This window comes from Sminthopsis crassicaudata, chromosome 1 (genome assembly GCF_048593235.1).
Source record: "Sminthopsis crassicaudata isolate SCR6 chromosome 1, ASM4859323v1, whole genome shotgun sequence".
Classification (NCBI taxonomy): domain Eukaryota; kingdom Metazoa; phylum Chordata; class Mammalia; order Dasyuromorphia; family Dasyuridae; genus Sminthopsis; species Sminthopsis crassicaudata.
In genome coordinates this window covers 276,182,471-276,206,211 of record NC_133617.1, presented here as the reverse complement: position 1 = coordinate 276,206,211, position 23,741 = coordinate 276,182,471, and the positions used below count along the sequence as shown (strand labels likewise).

Here is a 23,741-nt window from a genome sequence, read left to right as displayed (position 1 = left end):
ACTTCAATACTAGAGCAGTACTTGAATATGGATTCTGACTGCAAGGCTGGCCCTCAGCTGACAATATCTTTCATATACACATAGATCACAGAAGGCATGAACAATATTGGGCCAGAGAATGCATTTGGAGATCATGAAGATCATAAAGAAAGCATAGAAAGGTATGTTAACTACCAGTTCTCTTATTTATCTATCTTTGAATCCTGGGGGATTCCAGGAAGTGAGCTAAAAAAGATTTTATTTTCATTCATTTTTCCCCAATGCTAAGAAAGGATGGAAGAGAATGACACAGCCTACAAAATATTTAAAACCTCTCTATATATTTTCTCACATATTCAACTTCAAAATAAGAAAAGAAAGAAAAACAAAAAATATATATTTTAGTAACATTTAAAAAGGATAACCACAATCCAGAAATAAATGATCAAATAAAGTAGAACAGTTGATTGCATTATTCTTTACATTTTGAAAAAATGAAATAGTCTAAATTTGTCAGTATTGATGCCCTTAATAGGATGAAATGAAAAAGAAAGCACTCCATTGTTGTTATTTGAAATGTTCTTTGATTTTTTGTAAATTTCAAGGATTAATGGCAATATCTTTTAAAATTGATGTCTCATGCTAATCTATGATGAGAGATTGATTTGTGAGAGTTCAAGCTGACTGTTAGAAACTGCGACACATTTTCAATGATAATCTCCCAGGATAAAAAGCATCAAAATGAGTTAGCTTCTTATATCCTTACAGGAGAAATATTGAGATTTAGAACCCCAAATCTGTTTTTTTTTCTTTTTTGCTTAATAAGTAACATTGATAGAAAAATATAGATAAACAATTTCTCTAGAGCAGGAAGTTTATCCAGAGTCACAACATGATTTATTAGGAAAAACCCAGGCTTCTTGTACATTGTTCCAGAAGCAGCTATTTGCTTTCTTAGTGAGAGTTTTGCTTCATTCTTCTCCAGCAGGGGGAGGTGGTTGGCACAACTTGTACAACCTAATAAATGATAGAGAAATTGTGTCATTAGTTCTTCAATGCTTGGTAGAGATACTTAAAAATAGACAAAGATTAATTGCAATTATTTGGGATAACCAGATTCTAATTATTTGTGATATTTCTCCAGCATATGGTAGAAATTATTAAAAAAATCACTTTTAAGTTGGAAGGGCTGAATTTAAATTCAGGCGTTACTACTCACTCATTACTTGTATGTTCTTTGGCAAGTCAACTGTAGCTAACTTCCTTGAATGAAAAATTAGGATTTTAGATCAGAAAAGAGCTTCTTAATTGTGTGTGTGTGTGTGTGTGTGTGTGTGTGTGAGAGAGAGAGAGAGAGAGAGAGAGAGAGATGAATCCCACTGGCAAAGCCATTCTCATAAAAATATTTTTAAATGTATAAGACAAAATACAAAGTATTGCTAAAGAAACAAAATATACTGGATTTACACACATATATTATATCTAGGTTATACTGTAACACATGTAAAATGTATGAGATTGCTTGTCATCTAGGGGAGGGAGTAGAGGGAGAGAGGGGAAAATCTGGAAAAATGAATAAAGGGATAATGTTATTAAAAATTACTCATGCATATATACTGTCAATAAAAAATATATAATTATAAAATTAATAAAAAAGAAACAAAATATACTGGAATAGTTATTAAAATAAACTTTAAAATAAATAGGTACATAGCCCCTGTTAAAGATCACATGAAGTATATATAGTCCTTCCCAGCTCCAGATTTTTGATTCTGTAATCCCATGACAAAAGAATGCATTTACCTGTACAGGTTCACATAGTATTTATTTTATAATTATCTGATTTTCTTTTTTATTACTGCATATAGTATGTGTCGGGAGTATGAGATAAAATATATGAACAAAAAACAAAAGAAAAAAGAAAAGAAAAGAAAACCATAGTTAAACTGATTCATCAAGGGGTCAAGATGTAGGGAAGAAAAAAAAATAAAATAAAATAAAATAAAAGATTGACTATTGAAGGAGGGTTGTCCTGGGAAATAACTAAGGACATGAAGAGCTGGTTCAAGGCCAGCAATGCCAAATATAATTTTTATTGTGGGCAAAAGGAAAATCCAAGCTAGCTTTATCTCTACCAATGTGATTTCCTTTCTGAAATCAAAAGGACTTAAGCTTTGCTATCTGGTAGATGTGTGACATGGTTGAAAATCCTCAAACCTCTCTGAAGTACAATAGCATTACAAATCTAATGGGAATAATGATTCTGTACTAAAGATAAAATATAGTATATTGTCAAGCATTTGGCAATAATATATTACTGTTAATATGAGTAGTAATCATTTCCACAATTCATACATCTGCTAATACTTTGTCATTCACCAATTCTTCCTTATCAGTCTGATCTCTATTCTCTATGAGATTTCTTTCCTTCTGCCTCACAGTTTTAACCACTAAAATACAAGTGATATGTTCCAGTATTGTAAAAGTAACATAATAGACATATACTATGTAAAGAAACAATACTAAATATTAACATTTTTGTAGTTTGTTACTTCTTTTTATATGAATCTGAGCTTAGTAAATCCCTAGGGAGAAGGAGTTTATCTTTTGTTTACTTGAGACTTAGAAATGTTAAATAATAACTAAAAAAATAAAGGTGATCATAATTAAGTTGTAATTGTTATGTATTTGGCTATCCATGATAGATATGATAATCATTCATTAACATTTTTGGCAGTCAATGGGGGCCTTTTATAGATGAAATGTACACTTCCTACATGTACAAAAACACTGGTTAACACTTGAGAACTTTCTGACATCATGAAGATTTTTAACTCATATCCACAAATCTTTTAGCTTCCTTCAGTTAATGCCTAGGAATCATCATGACTCATAGTCCCCAAAGCAATTAATTACTGCTAACATATGCAAAAAAATCTGATTCTGATGCAAGGTACCATTACATAACAGAAATGGATCACAGAAGCAGAAGCAACATTAGAGATAATTTAAACAAATGGACTGACAGGAAGGGACAGCCAATCTACTATATCAGGTGAAAACATTTGACAGCAGGCTGAAAAGCTTTCCTTTCAAATTTTACCTTGATAAATAAACTAGGTTGTCTTATCTGTTAGGTTATCCTTAGATAGTTCTTGCTTTACAGATGAAGAAAGTGAAGCTCCAGTTTAAAAAATTCACCTACTGTTTCTAAGCATCAGAGCTAGTTCAAACCTAGACCTATTGATTCAGAGTCAATCATCATTCTTGCTAATTTTTTAAAAAGCTAAATTTTGTTGACAATGGAAAGTTCCCAGTAGCAAAACTCACCCCTTTACTTGAAGTTTTAATGCTGACTCACTAATCTAGTAGTCAATGAGAAAAATGAACAAACTTTACTACTAAGAACTCAATTGCATTTGGGCAAATGAAATCTTCCTGCTTTCAGAGAATGACAAAGATGAATTGGTACAATGTAAATTAGTTCTTATCTATGAACATAAAGAAGTAGAATGTTACAATGAGAGAATTTCACCTAGAAACATTTCCTTCACACTCCTAGGAGAAGCTGATAGCCAGCCCAAGTGCTTCAAATGCTCTTCTGAATTTGAAGGAGACAGTGAAGTTTCAAACTGCCTTGCTAGAGCTAGAGTAATAGAATAAACATTTTTCCATCTTTAATTTCAATCCTCTCATTTAACTGCAATATACACTGCTGTCAAACAAATGAGAAAATGTAGTTTATTTATCCCTGTAAAACATGAAATGGAAGCTGCATAGCCAGCTGTCAAATGTTTTCACCTGAGGTAGCTAATGGCTTGCCCTATCTTATCTGGTCCATGTCAGTACATTCCATTACAATGCATCACACGTGTTTCAGGAGAATGTAACTAATGCCACCAGATAGATGAATCTTTGATATGTCTGCCTTGAACACTGATGAAAAAGCTACTCCCTGTGATCATGTAATGAAATAATAGCTCAGGGTAAGAAATATAGGTCTAGGTGACATTTAGATTCAGTGATGTTTCTTGCAAAAGCTTTAGGGTCACTTGAGTTCAAACACATTTATAATAGAAAATGTAGGGTTTAGGAAATTTACAATAGGCTGATAAGGTTGTAAGTAGAAAATGTGTTGAGTTAGATTGAGTCACTAAGCACCAAAACATTTTTTTATTGATAATTGTGTCTCAGTTGGGAGCCTCTGCTTATGGTAGAAGGACCTGTTTTTTTTATTGTCTTTCCCATTCATCCACCTCAATGACAAAATATGGATGCAATGGCTCTTAAAGACCTGGCTACAGGTCAGGGAATAGAGAAGAAGTTGTAACGAAAACAAGCAGCCTGAAAAGTGAAAGAACATCAGAATTGGATTGGAAGCTGACAAATTATTTAACTTCACTACTTTTACAGTAAAATAGATTCAGTAAAAAATTCAGTATCTAATGCACAGTTATTACAAGAAGAGTATTTTGCTCTATAAATTTAAGAGACAGTGTGGCAAAGTGCATCTAAGTGGCTAATCTTAGCAATAAGAGAAGTTAGATTCAGATACTGCCTCTGACACCAAGACCATGGATAAGACATTTAACTTCTCACTGATTGAGGTCTAACTTAAAAAATTAAATTGGGGGTTACCTATATTGTGAAATTATAAATCTGCATTAAAGAATCTTTCTTCCCTTCCTTCTTCTTTTCCTTTACCCATATCTCCTTTAAGGATACCCAACTTGGCAATAGCAATACAGTGGAGCACTTCCTGCTTTTTCTGGTCAGGGACAAAAGCTGCCACAGCATGGGAGAAAAACTGGTGATCTCACCAGAGCTTTAGGCAGAAATTACTTCATGGACCCATGACTCAACTTTTCAATTGCCTCATTTTTCTTATTATTTACATTCACTTCTGGGACCATCTCCCTTAGTCGGGTTTATCAGCCAGATATCACTGATGCTTTTGCTGATGTTGTTGTTGAGTTTTATTGATGAGTTTTGTTTTTACCTTGAAAACATTTACAGATTCTTCCCATTTCACGAGATATTTATTGTAACAAAGGTCTTGTAATAGTAAACAATTAATAAAACTATTAATAGAGTGACTTCATTTTGTATGGACATGCATAATTTCATATTTGTAGAAATTCTTCCCCAGTTTCTGTATTAAAAATAATTAAAAGAAATTTTTCCTCCCCCACCCATCCCCAATTCTACTGGGGGTGAGGAAGAAGAAAAGTAAAACAAAACAAAACAAAAAAAACTCTTATGATAAATATGCACAGTCAAGCAAAAGAAACCAACTCCAAGGCTATATACAAAGATGTTTATGCCTCATTCTATGTTATAAAACAAACATATATCTCTCATGTTTAGCATATTTGATCATTATTCCTTTTTGAACTTGAAGACCAAAGTTCAAGTACTAGCTTCAAGACTTTACTGCAGACAAGTCATTTTACCTCATTTCTTTTACTGCAGAATTCTCTTGGGAACCATGAAGATCCAGATCTTTATATTGATCATAATTCTTATAGCTTTCAAAGTTATTTGTTTTAGTATTATTATTATATAAATTATTTTAGTTCTGCTTACTTCATTCTTTATCATTTCATATATATTTCCATATCTTTTGGAAATGATACTATTTTGAAATAATAGCTACCATTTATATAATACTAAATATTTGCTAGCCATTATGTAAAATGTTTGACAAATAGTATCTCATTTAATCCTCACAACAACCCTGCAAAGCAGGTGCTTTTATTATTCTCATTTTATATAAGAGGAAACTCAAGCAAACAAATTAGTCATATAGTTGGTAAGCATCTGGTCAAATTTGAATTAAAGAGCTCCCAACTCCATACCCAAAGCTCTATTTATTGTGCCATGTAGCTGCCCTATATCTTATACGACAACAGGGCTCTGTCACATTTGTATACCACAACTTATTTGACCTTGACATAGTTGATGGTTATATAATCGCTGACATTCCATCTGATATGTATCAGAGTAGCATAGGAAATAAAGGGAAAAAAAAAAGAAAATGATAAACTAGAAAAGCAGGAGCAATAATGCCCTGTTGGTAAATCTCTGTATGAATATATTCTAAAAAAAATTTGGAATTATGAACAAAAAATCATTAAATGATCCATGTCCTTTTGACTCTAGTATACTGTTAGACCTGTTCTAGATAATAGAAAAATAGAAAAAAAATGTATAAAATATTTCTAGTATTTTTTTGGTGTGTACAAAATCCTTTACTTCTTACTGTCCTTATGGCTTTGGTGAAGTCAAGAGATCAGACATTTTCATATCTATATTGCATAGACATAATGGCATAATAGAGAATTAGTCTGAGAGTCAGGAAGACCCAGATTCAAGTTGTACCTAGCATATCCTGGGGAGGTGACCATGATTTAATCTCTTAATATATCAGACAAATGTCTAAGATTTCAAGTTAAAGAGAAATGGCTGGTCACATTTGCAGAGGGACCTTCTTTATTTAATATTTATACTAACAAAATCCTTGGGGCAATTAGGTGGAATGGAAGATAGACACCAAACTTGGAGCCAGGAAGTCTGGCTCTAATTTGTCATTTTCCTGAGTTCCAAACTGGTCTCATCTGCTTACTGGTTGTGTGTTGCTGGGTAAATTACTTAATACTGTTTATTTCAGTTTTCTCATCTGTAAAATGAACTGAAGAAGAAGGTGGCAAATTTTTGCAAAGAAAACCCTAAGAGGGGTCACAAAACAACTAAACAATGATAAAGTAGTTAGAAATAAAAATTTTAATGGAGAAATAAATCTGTATTGAAAAGTAGTTCGTGCAATGGAAATTGATTCAAAATCCATTAAGGAAGTTGAAAGTATTATGACAAATACTGCAGGGCTGTTAACAGGACAGTGCAAAAACTTGAAGAATGTCAAGAATGGTTCAAAAGAGCAGCAAAATTATTAAGTGAAAATGTCAAGAACACATATAGAAATTAGAATCCAATTAAGAAAAGAAAGCAACAAGTCCAAGATGATACACGAGAACTAAGAACAAAAGATAGAAACTGTCTCTATAATAAAAAATATTCTGAAAAAGAGAATGACAGAATCAGACAGAAAATGAATGGAACATTTTATTTTTAATCAGAACAACAAATGAAAATTCTATAAAACATGAATATAAGATGAGAAGATAGAAGTGAAGGATTACAGGTCTTCTAGAAAAGATCATGCAAAGAAAATCTGAATATTCCACATAATTACATTCATACAAAAACTTTGCCCACAAATATTAGAAGCAAACAGCAAGGTAAAGAAAGAATGCAAAGAATACCAATAGAAGAAAATCTTAAATTTAATAAAACAAACAAAAACACGACAAAGATAATGATCTTTGCAACTATGTATTGCACTTTGAGTATGTAAACTTGGCCTCATAGAAGGAAGAAGCAATTTATGTCTGTTCTTTTTATTTACTACTTGCACACTGGCTTTTTGATCAGCATCATGGAGTTTTATAGTAATCTGCAGACAATGTTCAGCTATTACCTTTTTTTTATTGGAATTTTAACACTTCAGTGGATCTATTATCCAAATACTGTATACTATACATGTTCAAGTATTTGTAACAAATACCCATGTGAAATTATTCTTCAGCCATATAAAGCTTAAGAATTTAATCAAATCAACTGTGAGAGGTGCCATAAACAAGAGCAGCAGAATTAATGAAAAATGGAGGAGTCAGCACTAGGAAAAATTGCTGGCAAAACCTTGGTTTATTCATACATTTTCGGGAGGGAAAAATGTTTACCTATTTCAAAATACTTCCATTGCCCACACTATCAGAAAGAAATATAACTTCATAAATGCTGCAGTCATCTTTCTTACTCTAATGGCTACTTTACACAAAAGCAGCTACAATTGTCTAGTCTTTAATAGCAAAAAAATAAAATAATAATAATAATCCTTTTTGGGGGAAATATGCAAATGTATCACATCTTAGTAATGGAAACTGATTCAGTCCAGTACTCTACTTCAAAGGCAGTGTAACCTTAACCCTTTCAAAACAGATAGTGGTATACTCTCTTATTTTTTCAATTTCACCACCTCTTTTTAATTTTTTATAAATTATATAGATATGCCCAGACTCTAAAACTTTTGAATTTTCTTTTATTCATCTTTTTTTTAATCCCCATATCTGCTTAGATGCCAAATCCTTTTAATTCTGCATTTACAATATTGCTTGCATCTGTCTTTTCTGTCTTCCTAACATTAACCACCTTGGCTTAGAAACTTCATATATATATATTTATATATATATACATATATTCCTTCAACAATTAGAACAGTCCCTGAATTAGGTTTTCTTTCCTTTCTCTTCTCTCCTAACAAGCTTTTGCAAAACTTTCTCTGTTTATATATATATATATATATATATATATATATATATATATATATATATATATATATATATATATATATATATATATGCATATATCCAAATCTACATATATATTTATCTAAATGTCTATATGTATATATGCATATGCATCTATACAGATAGATATCTCATTAGGTTGATCAAACAAAAAATTTGTTGGCAAAGATAGTGGAGTGGTTTGCCATTTCCTTCTCCAACTTATTTTACAGATGAGGAAACTGAGAAAAAGTTAAGTTATTCGGACAAATTCGTAAGTATCTGAGATATCCCAGAACTACTTATATCACAGGATTCTTAGGAGAAAAACTTTTTATATAATAAGGTGATTCAAGGGGATTCCAATAAACTTGGGATGGAAAGTGCCATCCACATCCAGAAAGAGAACTAAGGAGACTGAATGTGGATCAAAGCATAGTATTTTCATCTTTGTTGTTGTTGGTTGTTTGCTTGTTTTTTGTTTCTTTTCATGTTTCTTTTTTTCAATTTGATCTAATTTTTCTGGCAAAGAATGAAAATTATGGAAATATGTTCAGAAAAATAGCACATGTTCAATCTATATAGAATTACTTGCTGTCTTGGGGAGGCAGGATGGGGGGGAGAGGGAGAAAAATTTGGAAGACCAATTTTTGTAAAGGTGAATGTTGAAAACTATCTTTGCATGTATTTGAAAAAATAAAATACTATAAAAAGAAAAATGTTTTTAAACTTTAATATGCTGTATGAATATTATTTACCATCATTTGTGAACTATGATGTTTTATATAAATGTTTTTTTTTAATTATTAGTAAAATTTGGTGGTGAGGGGCAGCTAGGTGGCACAGTGGATAGAGAACCAGCCCTGAAGTCGGGAGGACCTGAGTTCAAATTTGATCTCAGAGGCTTTACACTTTCTTGCTATGTGACCCTGGGCAAGTAACAACTCCAGTTGCCTCAGCAAAAAAAATCATGCTGGTGCTAGGGCTAAAACTCAAGTTCAAGACCATGGCTCTCTCTACTACACTATGTTTTCATGCTACTGTATTATTGCCTGTTATGTTTGCCATCCTAAAGACAATTAAGTTTAATGTTCCTGATCCTCTTTCCTTTATATAATAATTTAATTTTAGTTCTATATTTCTATAAATTTTATAATTTATAAAGTAATCTCTGTAAAAATCTTTTGAAGAAGGTACCATTCATTTCCTACTCTCCATTCTTCAGATGAAGAATCTTTAGGTAAAAAGTAGTGAAATGGTTTATCCCTAATTATGTGGTAAATTATGGTAGGAGAGAGGGTATGAACCTATGTGTTTTGAGACCAAGTCCCAGAAATATAAAATCACATAGTTAGAAAATGGATGAGAGATTAGTACCTTACATTAAATCACTCTACTATAAGTGAAATATTCTCAGAACTCACATTACTATATTAAAATGTTTCTAGGTATTTTTCCTTTTTTATTAAAGTTGTTTATTGTCAAAAAATATACAAAGATAATTTTCAACATTCACCTTTGCAAAACCTTGTTTTCCATATAATTCAATATGTTAAACATGTGTAATTCTTTTATGCATATGCATATGGCGCATGAGAAAAAATCAGATCAAAAAGGAAAAAAAATGAGAAAGAAAACAAAATGCAAGCAAACAATAATAAAAAGATGAAAATACTGTGTTGTGATCCATATTCAGTCCCCACAGTGCTCTCTTTCAAGGCAGATGGCTCTCTTCATCACAAGACAATTGAAACTGGCCTAAATCACCTTGTTGAAAAGAGCCAAATCCATCAGAATTGATCATCATATAATTTTGCTGTTTCTATGTATAATGATCTCCTCGTTCTACTCACTTCACTCAGCATCAGTTCATGTTAAGTTTCTCCAGGCCCCTCTGAAATCATGCTGCTGATCATTTCTTATAGAATGATAACATTCCATAAAGTTAAATACCATTGTCCATTCTACAACTGATGGCAGCCACTTAGTTTTCTGGGCATTTTTCCAAGTAGATTTTGACTTAAACTGAATATGATCATTGAAAAATATGTGATCTTAGGTTATATCCTATTATCCTGTTTGCTTTATTTTTAAATCAGAAGTAAATACAAAAATAAATATTCTCAAATACTCCATAAGTTGTCCCTACATGTTAGCGGACAGCCTCTATTATTAAAATACAGAAGTTCTTAACCATTTTTAGGTGTTCAGGCAGCAAGATGGTACAAATGATGCAGCACTGGGCCTAGAGTGAGGAAGACTTGAGTTCAAGACAACTTCTTGATGTCTGACCTTGGAAAATCACTTAATATTTCTGTCTCAGTTTGCTTACCTCTAAAATAGCATTTATTTCCCAGAGTTGTTGTGAAGATCAAGTGAGATAATAATTGTGAAGTGATTAGCACAGTACTTGTATTATATAAGTGCTATAATAATGTTAATTATTATTTTTATTTTTATGTAGTAGTAGAAGGAAGAATAGGAATAAGTAGTAGTAGTAGCATCAGTAGTTATAGCAGCAGCAGCAGCAGCAGCAGTAGTAGTAATAATAGTAGTAGTAGTAGTAGTAGTAGTAGTAGTAGTAGTAGTAGTAATAGTGTATCATAGACCCTTTTGGCATTTTGGAAAAGCCTACAGCCCTTTTCCTTGAATGGTTTTTGTAATGTATAAAATAAAATACAAAGCATTACAAGGATATGAATTACACAGAAATGTATTTATCAAAATAGTAAAGCAAAATTAAACCCCCAAAGTTCATAATCCAGAACAAGTTTAGACAAACCATTTAGCAGGTTAAAGAAGAATGTTTAAAAACTTGAGACATATCATTTATACAAATAATTGATCTGAGCTTACACTTACCGTGGAGCAGATTGTGGTGTCCGGTCTCTGACTCCTAAATTCTTGGCTGTGTTCTGTACTCTTGCTCCCTAAAACAAATACCAATATTTTTTTCTTAATCCAAAGCTATATCAATATTATTTGAGTAATGCATTAATAAGATGATGGTGAATTCTATTCAACAATTATTTAAGTACCTACAAAAATTCAGGCGCTGTGCTAAATGTCAAGGAATATAAAGCATGGCAAAAAATAACCAAACAAATTTAGTGCCCACCCTTAAGAAGTATACAACCTAATGAAATCAGAATATTTATTGAGCAGGAAGTTCCAATCTAGAATATTAACTCCAAATGTTTGTTTCTTCAGAGCCAGGAGAGAGGGGAGAGAAACTGTAAAAGAGGATTATGTTCAATCCAATTATTTTGCTGGAAACATAATAATGACTTATTTTAATATTTTAAAATTCCAATACCAATATTTAAATAATTAATATGTATTTTTATAATCACCAAGGCCATTAAAATGTTTAGTTAAAAATAGATATTTCTATCTACTATCACATCTAAATGGCTCAGTTAGTAAGAATCCATACTTAGGACCCTGAAAAGTAAGAATGAGAAGACTATAAATACCCACTATCTTTTGCTACCAGCAAGAGACAGGGCAATTTATTAAAGGTCTATGCAACACCTGTTCTACAACATTTCTGCCTTAATTCCATAGTTAACTATTTTAAACTTTACAGCAATAAGAAAAAGAGATAAGCCTGTACAGATTTCAAGACTTTCTACCTTGCAGCTTACTGTTCAAAGAATGGACCCATCAATATTATTGTTCTGTAAGAAATGATGATTTCAGGATTATTTCAGAGAGGCCTGGAGAGACTTACATGAACTGAGGGAACTTAGAATGCTATTCTATCTCAGTTCTCGACATTTTCTCTCCCTATCACACCCTAGCATTATATACCTCATATTCCTAAATATGGTATTACATTTGTCTCTAGTTTTCCCTGTGTCTGGCAAGAATGAAAAGGCAAACTAATGGAAACCTTCTTCCTAGGAGATTAATTCAAGTAGAGATCAAAGTTCACAGGCTAAGTTTTATCTCTGTTCTGTTCTTTCTGTCTCAGACACTTCTAATTCATCAACAATCAGGCATGGGAAAAGAAAAAGAAAAAACACCTGAAATTTTCAAATAAATTTTATGATTTCTATATAAATAAGAGATTTCACGTATTTTTACTACTCTGATATTTTCCATGAGACATTCTTAATAATTCCATAATGTATGCTATGCTTAATTTATTTTAACACCATGAAAAAATTTCATTGATGGAATAACTAATATGGAGTTAAATATGGAGTTCCAGTGATATATTTAACAAAGTGATTTTCCTATTTTGTTTCATAAAATTTTCAGAGACATTTAAAATATCTAGAAAGGAACAAAGTTACATTCTGTTTCCTTTGATTATCACTTAATATTCAATTTATATTTATAGTTAGCAGTCATCCTTTAAGGAAACTCCATAAAGCATATTTTTATTTATACCACTGTTTATCCAAATAAATCTTAATTATTTCTGCTTTGAATGGTAAATCAAATATGTTGCATGTTGCATTTTTAAAATCCCTTGCCATCTCACCAAATTGTTGTTTCTTAAAAACATAGTGTAAGCCTTAATTTTTTTTTGCAATCAATTCATGTTGTATATGGAAACTAAGGCTTTGTCTTATCTAAAAATTTTATCTGTCATTAATTTATTTCACATTCAGCAGATGCTCAATAAAGATTCACTGAACTTAATTGAATTTTTAGGTTAAGAATTTTCATAGAACTTTCAGTTGAAAAGTGTTATAGAGACCATTTTTAGATGAGAAAAAGGATACCAAATATATGAAGTAACTTGTCAAAGATCAAAGGGTAATAAGTAGCAAATTCTCTTCTAGATAGTATTTTTGATTCTTTATCCTTTTCTTCTCCTTTAAAGACATCTTCCCTAACATTGTAAATGTATATGTGTGTGTATATGTTTATAGCCTACCCATCATAATTGATACTTTTACTATTGGTTTATTATTTATTAAATCTTTTACCATATCACAATATCATGCCATCATAAGATCACAAAGCTACAAGAGACTGTAAAAGTTAAAGTCTAATCCTTCATTTTACAAATGAGAAAATTGAGACATAGAAAAGTCTTACCCAGAGTCACGTAGCTAATAATTATTAAGGGACGGGAAGAAGTATTATTATGCAAGTCAAACCCAGTGTGTTAACCCCAAGTTCCATGCATTATGCACTCTACTACAGTAATCAGAAATACTAAGAGATTTCAAAAAGCATTTTTAAAATATTAACAACAAAAATAAACCTGCTATTAAAGAGTTGAAACCCAAGAAACATATGACCTGCCTGAAAAAGAAGCAAAGAAATATTGTACTCAAATAAAAATATCAACAAAACAGAAGGCAACTGATAATTTCCTAATTCTATTGGGTAACTTTGATTAATGGAAAGTCTAAAGGGGAAACATAGAGAGAGAAGAGAAAGTAAATGAAAAAAGACAGACACTGATTTCCTTTAATATATAAAAAGTCAGTGAATTAGTTAGTCAATAAGCATTTATTAAACGCAAATTTTTTGTGCCAGATATTGTGCTAAATGTTGGAGATAAAAATAAGAATCAAAAGACATCCCCTGTTCTTGAAGATTTAATAACATAATATGGAAGACATATTGAAAAAAAGTATTATGTACAAACAAGCTATGTATAGGATAAAATGAAGATAATAAAGAAAGGGCAGTAACATTAGAGGGATCCAGAAAAATTTTGTAAAAGCTGGGACTTGAAGGAAGCCAGGGAAGGCTGTGAGAGAGAATATGCAAGGCATTGAGAACAGCTAATGAAAAAATTACCAAATATTGGAGATTAATTGTTATATGTGAGGAATAGCAAAGAAGTCATTGTCATTAGATCACAGAGTATGGGGGAAATGAATGGCTGGAAATGTAAAAGTGGGCCAGAATATGAATAACTTTGAGTGTCAGAGGATTTTAAATTTGATTCTAGAGGTGACAGGGGAAAACTGGAGTTTTTGGGTGGAATAGCAAGAGAGGGGTCACATTTGCATTTTAGGAAGATTAATTTGATAGGTGAGTAGCAAATGAATGGAACAGAAATACACACACACAAAAAAAAAGTCAGTCCTTGTCCTTAAAAAAAGGTTGCCTTCTATGAATAAAAAAATCAAGAAACATCAAGTAACAGGAAAACAATATAAGACAGTGTATCATTCAATGCTATCATATATTAATGTAATGGACAATTGATAAAGCAATTCAGAAAAGGAAGAGGTCATTCCTATTTGGAGTAGTTACTGAAGAATTCTTAGAGAGGATGATACTTGGGTTAGATATTGAAAGGATAGAGAAAATTTGAATAAGAAACGGGAGGGAAGAGACCGAGATTGAAGAAAAGTAAGACGTAAAGAGAATTGAAAAACAATGAATCATAAACTTCTGTAATATAATTTTATAATATAAAGACTAAAATGGAATTAGGTTAGTATTTTGAATAGTGATTTTGAAGTGTGTGATTCACACTTTTATCTCCATCCTTACATCTATTAGATCAATTAGTCATGGGGAAATACTGACTTGCTCATAAGTATTCAATAAATATGTTGCTGGTTGATAATGGTAATGGCATTATGTTCAATTTTTTTAAAAAATGAATAGCATAGAGTTCTTTGCCTTTTAATGTTTGGATAATAATCTACAAGTACTAGTAATACAGCCAACAAAATTTTAAGCTATGAAGTCAATATATAGAATCACTGAAGTATATTGTGACTAAATAATGTGAACACATCATATTTAAATAGTTTCTGTTTTCTATAAAAACTCAAAATCTATTAGGAACATTGTTTAATTAATGTACATAATAACCAATGAGGGGAAAAGGTGATAATCATCTTTATCCTATTTGGTAACAGACAAGCTAAGGGGAAAGTGGTTAATAATTACCCAGGATGATAATGGTCCAGGAGACAAGACATAAGTCTGTAATTCACAGAACAGAAACCTAACTGGTTAGATTATGAGTCAATAAAATGCAGTCTTTATCACAAAGGTGGTAAAAAGTCCCACAGCACTTTCCCCTGTGGAGGCTGTGTTTAATACGGGGGTGCTACAATTTGGATAGTATTTAATAAGCTGGAGTGCAAGTTGGAGAAGGTGGTAAGAATAATTAGTGAGAAGATTAGAAATCAGATGATACTGGCATAACTTGAAGGAAATTGATATGCATGATCTGGAGAAAAGAAAACTTTTAGGGTTTTTAATAATTGTCTCTAAATATTTAAAGGTTTAGCATGTGGAAGAGAGAGTCTTTGTTCCACTGTGCTTGAGAGGGCAAAATTAGCTATTCTCTAGCTCCAATATGACAACACTTGCTTCTGGGTCTTGATAAGTGGCCCCTCATGTTTGGAATACATTTATTCCTCAACTGTAATTGAATCCTTGCCTTCTTTAAAAAACAAAACAAAAACAAAAACAAAAAAAAACAACCCCAGGTCTTTATTTTTTCTTGTCTTTGTATAATCAGCATTTAGTATAGTACTTAATATCTGTTGAATGGAACAATAATTTTTGTATATGTGTGTGCGAATGAGTGATTTATCCCCTCCCCTTGTCATGTAAGGTACTTGAGAGTGGGATTTATTTCATTTTTTTGTCCATGTATTTCTAGGACCTAGGCACACTATTTTTTAATAACTGATTCATGAATTAAATTTAATTGGAAGCAATGAACTAAGTTTCAGTGAAGTAGATTTAGACTCATACCAAAGAAAATCCTCTTTAAAGTGTGATGATAACTTTTTATTTTCCTTTCATGCATTTTTATTATGTCCTTCCTCCTGGAACATTTGACTAACTGAAGCCTGTTTTCTATCAATATTAACCTCACATAGGCTAAAACCTTGTGGCATGTTGGTAGTAAGGGAAGACTTTTTACATTCCTAAGAAGCTAAAGGAGAGGAAAAATGGAACAAACCTAAAAATTTCTCTGACTCAAAACTGGGTTATCTTTGAAACATGTCGTCCCTTTACCTCAATAAGCCCACTGTGACTTCTTTAATGTGTAGGATTTTGCAAATTATGGAGAAACCTATTTACTAATTTAGTTTAACCCTAATTTGTTTAAATTTAATTGAAGGAAACATAAGATAATGAATCTATTTGATTGGGTCTGTGTGATCTTTATGACACAAGTAGCCATGAGTATTGTTTTACATTTAAACAATATATATTTTTCTGTATGTCTAATGTGGTTTTTTTCTTTGAAGACTTTTTCAGGGCAATTTTTCTGCTTCCCAAACCTGTGCTTAAGCATAATAAAACCAAGATTTTATCTCTATAATTTCTGTGTGGGATAAGTTTATTCGGCAGCAGTGACCTACCACATGAACTTAGGGAAAGGTATTTTTTCCATAACAGTTAGAGCTACAGGTCTTTGCTTTCTTGCAATGTGAATTTAAAAAGCAATGGGATTTATCTCAAATAGAAATGGGGACATAAACTCTGCCAAAGGATCCCAGTGGGTTTATATTGGCTTAGAAAATGACATTAACATTTTCTCTATTTTATTGTATTTTTTATATTTTTGGTCAAATATTTACTAATTATATTTTAATCTGGTTCCCTCTGCAGTTAGGATGATTTCAGACTGCACTTTGCCATATCTTATGGAGAGTATTCTTGCCCAGTTGCCAAGTGAACTTTATCATTTCTGAAATACCTTCCAATGCTGAGATTTTATAATAGGTTGAAATTCAGTTTCCAATTTCATTTCCAAATAAGTCCTCCAAATGACCATATTGTAACCACATAACACTAAGGAACAGTGGAAGGGTAGCATAGATTAATGACATAATTATCAATGATCACTTTTAGGGCAGGTTTGCTCTAAATTACCTCACCACTCCTGTAAAATATGCTTATCTCTAGAAATGACCAAGTAATGCCTTGGGAAGATGTTACAAGATATTTTCCCCTCAAAATGAGTTTAATTATATTACATAGTATAGGATACATTTCCTTGGGAAGTTATATTGCATTCCTATAGTTAGCTTTTTGCTAATCTAGAACTCCGATTTCTTAGGTGTGGGAAATATTCTAGTGTGGAATCTCCCTCTAACAGTCGGCTGCAGGATTCAACAACAAGCATGTAACAGTGGCAAGACTTGTTCTTCTATTCCTTGTACTCCTTTAATATATTATATTGTGTCATTTTGTATTTTCAGTTAATCATTCAATTAACAAGCATTTATCAAGAACTTAATTTATTAAGCTAAATACTTAATGAGGTGGCATAGTTAATAGAGTGCTGGGCTTTGAGTCAGGAAGGTCTGAATGCAAATGTGGTCTCAGACATTATCTGTGTAAGCCTGGGCAAGATATTTAATACTGTTTGCCTCAATTTCTTCATCTGTAAAATGAGCTGGAGAAGAAAATGATAAACCACTCATGTATCTTTGCCAAGAAAACATGAAGTGGAATTAGGAAGATTCAGAAATGACAGAAATAACTGAAGAACAACAAGAACTTAACACAATGAAATAATCACAATTACACAATGCCATATTGCCCAACAAAAATCCCTATCAAGGATGAAGAAAAGAAACTTTGCCTGAAGATAATATTGATCACAGATACAGGAAGATATGAAATTAGAGTCTTTTAATTTACATGTCAGTGTTCTTTCTCCTGGATCTCTTAACTGTCAGCAAAAGTTATATATCTGTTTGTGTGGTGTTATAGTTTTCTTTTTATCAAAAGCAAGAGTTCTGACATCATATCTCTCTTTGAAACAATGATTATGGCACTGTTTTGAATGTTTTGCTTTTAGTTTTGAAGAAAATTTATGCCTATCTATCTGATAACCATAACCACATAAATAAGGCAAATTAAAAACTGTTATTTGACCTCTAGACAAAATCATAAGCTACACGTCAAAGACAGAGTCTTATTTTCCTGACCTTGAGGTCAAATGGAAAAGTAATAGCTTCTCAAGGAATTAGATGATTCTGGGAATATGCAGTCTAAATAAATCATTCTTAGAAAGGGTCACACCTTTATTAGATTATGTTTATACTAGTAGCATCCTAGAATTTATATTTAGAAAGAACCACAGAGATTGTCTAGCCTAGCACCCTCATTTCATGATGAGGGAAGTGATACCCACGGAGACTGAATGAGTGGCCTGAAGTCTCAATTTACTAAATAGTAGTATTAGTGGAAATTTCTATTCCTCAGTGTTGATGCCCTCTCTCTCAACTGCTCACACAAAATAATTAATTCAAAGGTATTTTCTTTTCTTTTGATGAGCACCTAAAAATCATTTCTTCAGATGAGACCCTGGAGAATTTAATGTTACAGAGTTTTGTTTTATTTTTTGACTCATTTGATTAGGGGATTTATTTAATCAGCTTACATTTCTCAAGAAAGCCTCTTCTGCTAATATGGTTGATAAATCACAAACTGCTAACACTCAAGTTTCATCAGAACAATGCTTACTATTCATTTTTTAGATTATTAGAAGAAGCTCCTTATGGAGATGCAAGGATTTATGAATACTATCATTCTGTTATGTTATTCTCTCCCCCCATGAATATTAAATGCTTAACATTTTGGTTCTTTTTTCTACTTTATCAGAGAGATGAAAACAATTAACTAGAGCACTGATGTCACACTCAAATAGAGGTGCCACCAAAGCAAATATAATGTTCTCGACTATTAGATATTGACTTAGAAAAACATATGTTAACATTATGTTCTATAGTATTTTATTTACTTTATTAAATATTTCCCAGTTACATTTTAATCTGGTTTATCTGGAACACAAGTGAAAGCTGCAATGTGGCCTTCATGCTTCATGTTTGATTCCTCTGAACTACAGTACAAGCTGACACAAGAGTAAAGCAAACAGTTCCAGAACAATGTATGCAAAAGCAAAAACACTGTAAATGAACTACTTTCATGGACATAAAAACTGACCAGTAAGGCTCATCATGACATTAGAAGGCTGATGATTAACTATGCTATCCACCTCCTAAGAAAGAAGTGATTAAGGGTGTAGAATGAGAAATACATATGGACATTTACAATGTAGGAATTTGCTTTCCTTGACTAATGATATTTTTATGACAATTTTTCTTTTACATTGAAGATGATTATGGCACTGTTTTGAATGTTTTGCTTTTAGTTTTGAAGAAAATTTATGCCTATCTATCTGATAACCATAACCACATAAATAAGGCAAATTAAAAACTGTTATTTGACCTCTAGACAAAATCATAAGCTACACGTCAAAGACAGAGGAAATATATGATTGATAATTGAAAAAATAAAAAGTGAAAAAATTAGTTTTTTTCTGGTAGAACAAGAGAAGAAAAGAGATGATTCAAAATACTCCCTGGCTAGGAACACACAACAAAGATGTTTTCATTTAAATCCTAAAGCTACTCAACTTGCTCTCAAAATTAGTCATCTTTGACATTCTTATGTCTCACCAGATTGAAAATGTCACTATAGTCCCCTGAAAGGAAGAACTTGTGTTTCCATGTTCTTTTGTAAACTTGAGTTAGTTATGTGCTACAAACCAATTTTCATATCTTTCCAAAGTTCCTGTTAAGTAGCAAAACAGTGGCTAAATTCACTTTTTTTTTTATTTATACAGACAGCAACAATTTAATTGGCTTGCCAATAGCCCTTATTCATTGCTGTTCAATCATTTCTCAAACATATCCAACTCTTCATAATCATATTTGGGATTTTTTTGGCTAAGATACTAAAGTGGTGTGCCATTTGTTTCTCCATTTTATTTTAGGTAAATTTATTTACCTAAATTTATTAAAGTAAATAGGATTAAGTGACTTGCCCAGCGTCACACAGTTGGCAAGTATATGAAGCCAGATTTAAACTCATTTATATGAGTCTTCTGACTTCAAGTCTGGCATGCTATCTATTAAACCACCTAGCTGATCAATATCCCTTGTAAAACGAACATGATGGAAAATAAAAAAAACTTTGAAGATCATAATATAGAAATAAGGCACTTAGGATCTGGAAACACACAGACAAAATTGAAACAGTCTCTGTCCTCAGAGAGTTTACATTTTATTGGGAATGTCAACTAATTTTGTTTTTTTTCCCTTTGTGCCTAATGACTTCACTAAAATACAAATATAGAAAATACTATTTATGTTATCATCTACTCTCTCTTCACATTCTCCTTCTAATATGACCCTAGATTTTAAAGCATTCATGATATGCAGTTTCAAGAGCTGCTATTCCCTGGATATTACAGAAATAGGATCCCTGAAATACTCATAAAATTCCATTTTGTAATGACACTAATAATATTCAAGAAATTAATTCTTTTTTGTCCCATTGTCACTGGGATACCAAGATGGTGTGTTTTATAAATAATTTCATCCACAAGTTCTTCTGATACTATGTTTTAGGACAAAGCACTCTCCAGTCAATATGCTTTTGATTCATATCACGCATGTTAATTCAAAGGAAATGTCACAAAAATGAGGGTCTTCCCTTTGTAGTTTCTCAGCTTTAAAGTCAAATCTTGTCACCTTTTAGAACTTTATTCCTTTACCATAGTAATGCCATAACTATATGATGGCCATGATGGCTTTAAAGCATCTTTTCTATTAACCAATATTTTTTCCTCCTGCAACATTGTGAAGAGTTTTGTAGTCATTGACTTTTTGAGTTCAAGTCCTTCTGTTACCATAATACATCTTATTTGTACTTTCTATCCTCCAATCCCTACTGATGACTGTCTCTAATATATCAGTTTCAAAATAGTATATGGGGTATTTAATTGCAGAATCAAAAATAAATAATTTGTTCAAATTCTAGAACACTACCTTTCAAATTCCCATCAATGCATTTATTATGAATATTAAAGCATAGATAAAATAAAATTGATTGAAATGTATAATTTTGAGGGAGAACTGTCAGATTTAATCCTGGAAAATAGGACCTAATTCAGTATATATTGTAATATATACCACATACATAACAATACTCATACTATATTACACATATATTATCACTGATACACTGTAGTATGCTTATGCCTCTCATGAATTTTTTGATTGCTCTTCGGTTTTTTAGGGTAGAAATTTAATTTCATTCCTTTTGTAGTGTTCCATAGTCAAGAATGATAATAGCATCACTGAGAGAGAGAGAGAGAGAATACTGGTACTCTAGAGAATTCAGAGTAATTAGAGAGAACGTTTTCAATAATGAGCAATTTGTGTTCACTTAAAGCACTTTGCAATTTCTCAAATGAAATTAAACTTGATTTCATCCTAACACTTTACCTTGAAATTCCTTCCAATCAATGATATGTGAAAGGAAGAAAAGAGGGAGAGAAAGAGAGAGACTTTGGGAGACAGTGGTTAAAAAAAAAAAAGAAATTAAGTCCAACATAGAGGAAAGAGAGACAGACAGGCATACATACAGACAGATAGATAGAAACAGAGAGAGAAAAAGATGGAGTTAGAGGGAGAGAGAGGAGGGGAGGGAGCAACAGACAGGGAGGAAGAGGAGAAGGAGGAGGAGGAGGAGGAAGAAGAAGATGAAGAAGAAATGAGGGAAAATGAGAGAGTACACCTACTAAGAAATGTACTCAGAAGCAAACTAAATAGATAGATAAATTTAAATCAAAATCAATATTGACCTTCCATTAAAGGGAAAAAAAATTGGGAGTGCCTAACAAAATTATTGTGAAATGTTGAACATGGTGAAACAGAGTGTTTACAAAGAACACTCTTCAAATACTAATTCTGTGTAAGAAATGAATGTAATAGAAATGGGTACAAAAATTAACCTTCCTCAGTTATAAACTTGCTTATAGAACTTACATTTAAAGTACTTTCTTTTTTCAATCCTTTAAAAATAACAAATAGGATTTTGCAAGAGCAATCATAATAATTAAGTAATTTAGTAATTAGTGAATTGATATGTACTTTGCACTGGAAAGACTTAGCAAACTCTCAATCTCATTTTGCTTCAATAATACATTAACTTAATTCTACATAATCTTCACAAATCTGATTTCCATCTCTTTTAACAGTTTTGGGGTGAAAAAACTGATTTTTTTTCAATATGCAGAATGATAAAAGGACCCAGAATAATTTTCTAGCTTTCTTACAAGACTATGTCCAGGATATCTAGTTTCCCAAGACTAGCAATTTTCTATAATATTTTGCCATATAAATAAATTTTTTCTAAATAGACACATTTCATATGCATCATAGGAATTTGCTATGTAGAGTACTTCTCTGGCTATACATTGTTTTTCACAATCATCTGACTACATCACCACATTTTTTAATCATTGCTAACTAAAAGAATATATTAATATTGTTTTATCCCATAAATTAAAAATAAAATAAAAATTTAAAAATATTTATCTTGTATATAGAGTTAGAGATTCGACTTGTGATTTCATTTCCATAGAAATGAAAAAAATAGTCCTGGATTATGAAAGTGCTTACACTAATGAAGGTAAGTCAACAAGCATTCATTAAGCACTGACAGTGTCCCAGGCACTGTGCCAAACAGTCCCTTCATCTTCTCTTGATTCTTAGAAAGTTGACTGGATAATGAAAGATCAAGGCATTTATCCAGGATCACACAGACATCTCAATGTGTCCCAACATGGAAAGGATAATTCATGAAGTGTCATAGATTATGCAAACAAGACATAATTCAGTGTGGGTCTAGATCTGACTCACTGCTGAATTTTTTCTGCATAATCCTTAAGTATGAACTGTAAAATCAATAATCTAATAGATGATTACACAAAATTAAGTTATCACTATAGTTGTTTATATAACATGTGATGTAAGATCTGATATCAGTCTAATTTCCCTTTAGATACGTAACATATATAATGCAAAAGAAAAGTATACTAGAAAAACAATAATTCTGTTCATATCATCACTTTATAAATATATTTGTTTACAGTAAAGTTTTCACTTTTTGTAAAACTCTTCTGCTTTGTGTGGAACAATAATAAAGTTTGACAGATTTACTTCTCATTTATAACATGTAAGAATATTCTTTCATGTATTTTGATCAGCAACACACCTGAAATTGGTAGGATCGGAGGATTTCACCATGAGGAAGAAATAAATGATAACACCATTTACATAATGTTTACTATGTACCAGGCACTATGCTAAACATTTTACAATTATTTATCTCATTTGATCCTCACAATGACATGGGGAGGTAGGTGCTATTATTATATCCATTTTACAGATGAGGAAGTTGAAGTAAACAGATTAAGTAACTTACTTGCCCAAGATCAAATCCTATTAGTTGTCTGAGGTCACATTTGAATTCAGGCCTTCCTGACTCCATAACTAATATACTATCCATTGTAGCATTCAATTGCCCTAGGTCTGCCCA

At 31.7% G+C, this 23,741-nt stretch overlaps 1 protein-coding gene across 1 annotated transcript in view; it reads right to left on the bottom strand.

Moving 5' to 3' along the window:
• Window positions 1-853: 853 nt before the first annotated feature.
• PREX2 (phosphatidylinositol-3,4,5-trisphosphate dependent Rac exchange factor 2) overlaps window positions 854-23,741 on the bottom strand; it is a 388,457-nt gene continuing 365,569 nt past the window's right edge. The window contains exons 39-40 of the mRNA XM_074278839.1: window positions 11,247-11,314; window positions 854-996 (exon numbers count right to left, since the gene is read on the bottom strand). Of these exons, the coding sequence (XP_074134940.1) occupies window positions 951-996; window positions 11,247-11,314 (114 nt within the window). The 3' untranslated portion in view covers window positions 854-950. The remainder of the gene's footprint in view (window positions 997-11,246; window positions 11,315-23,741) is intronic.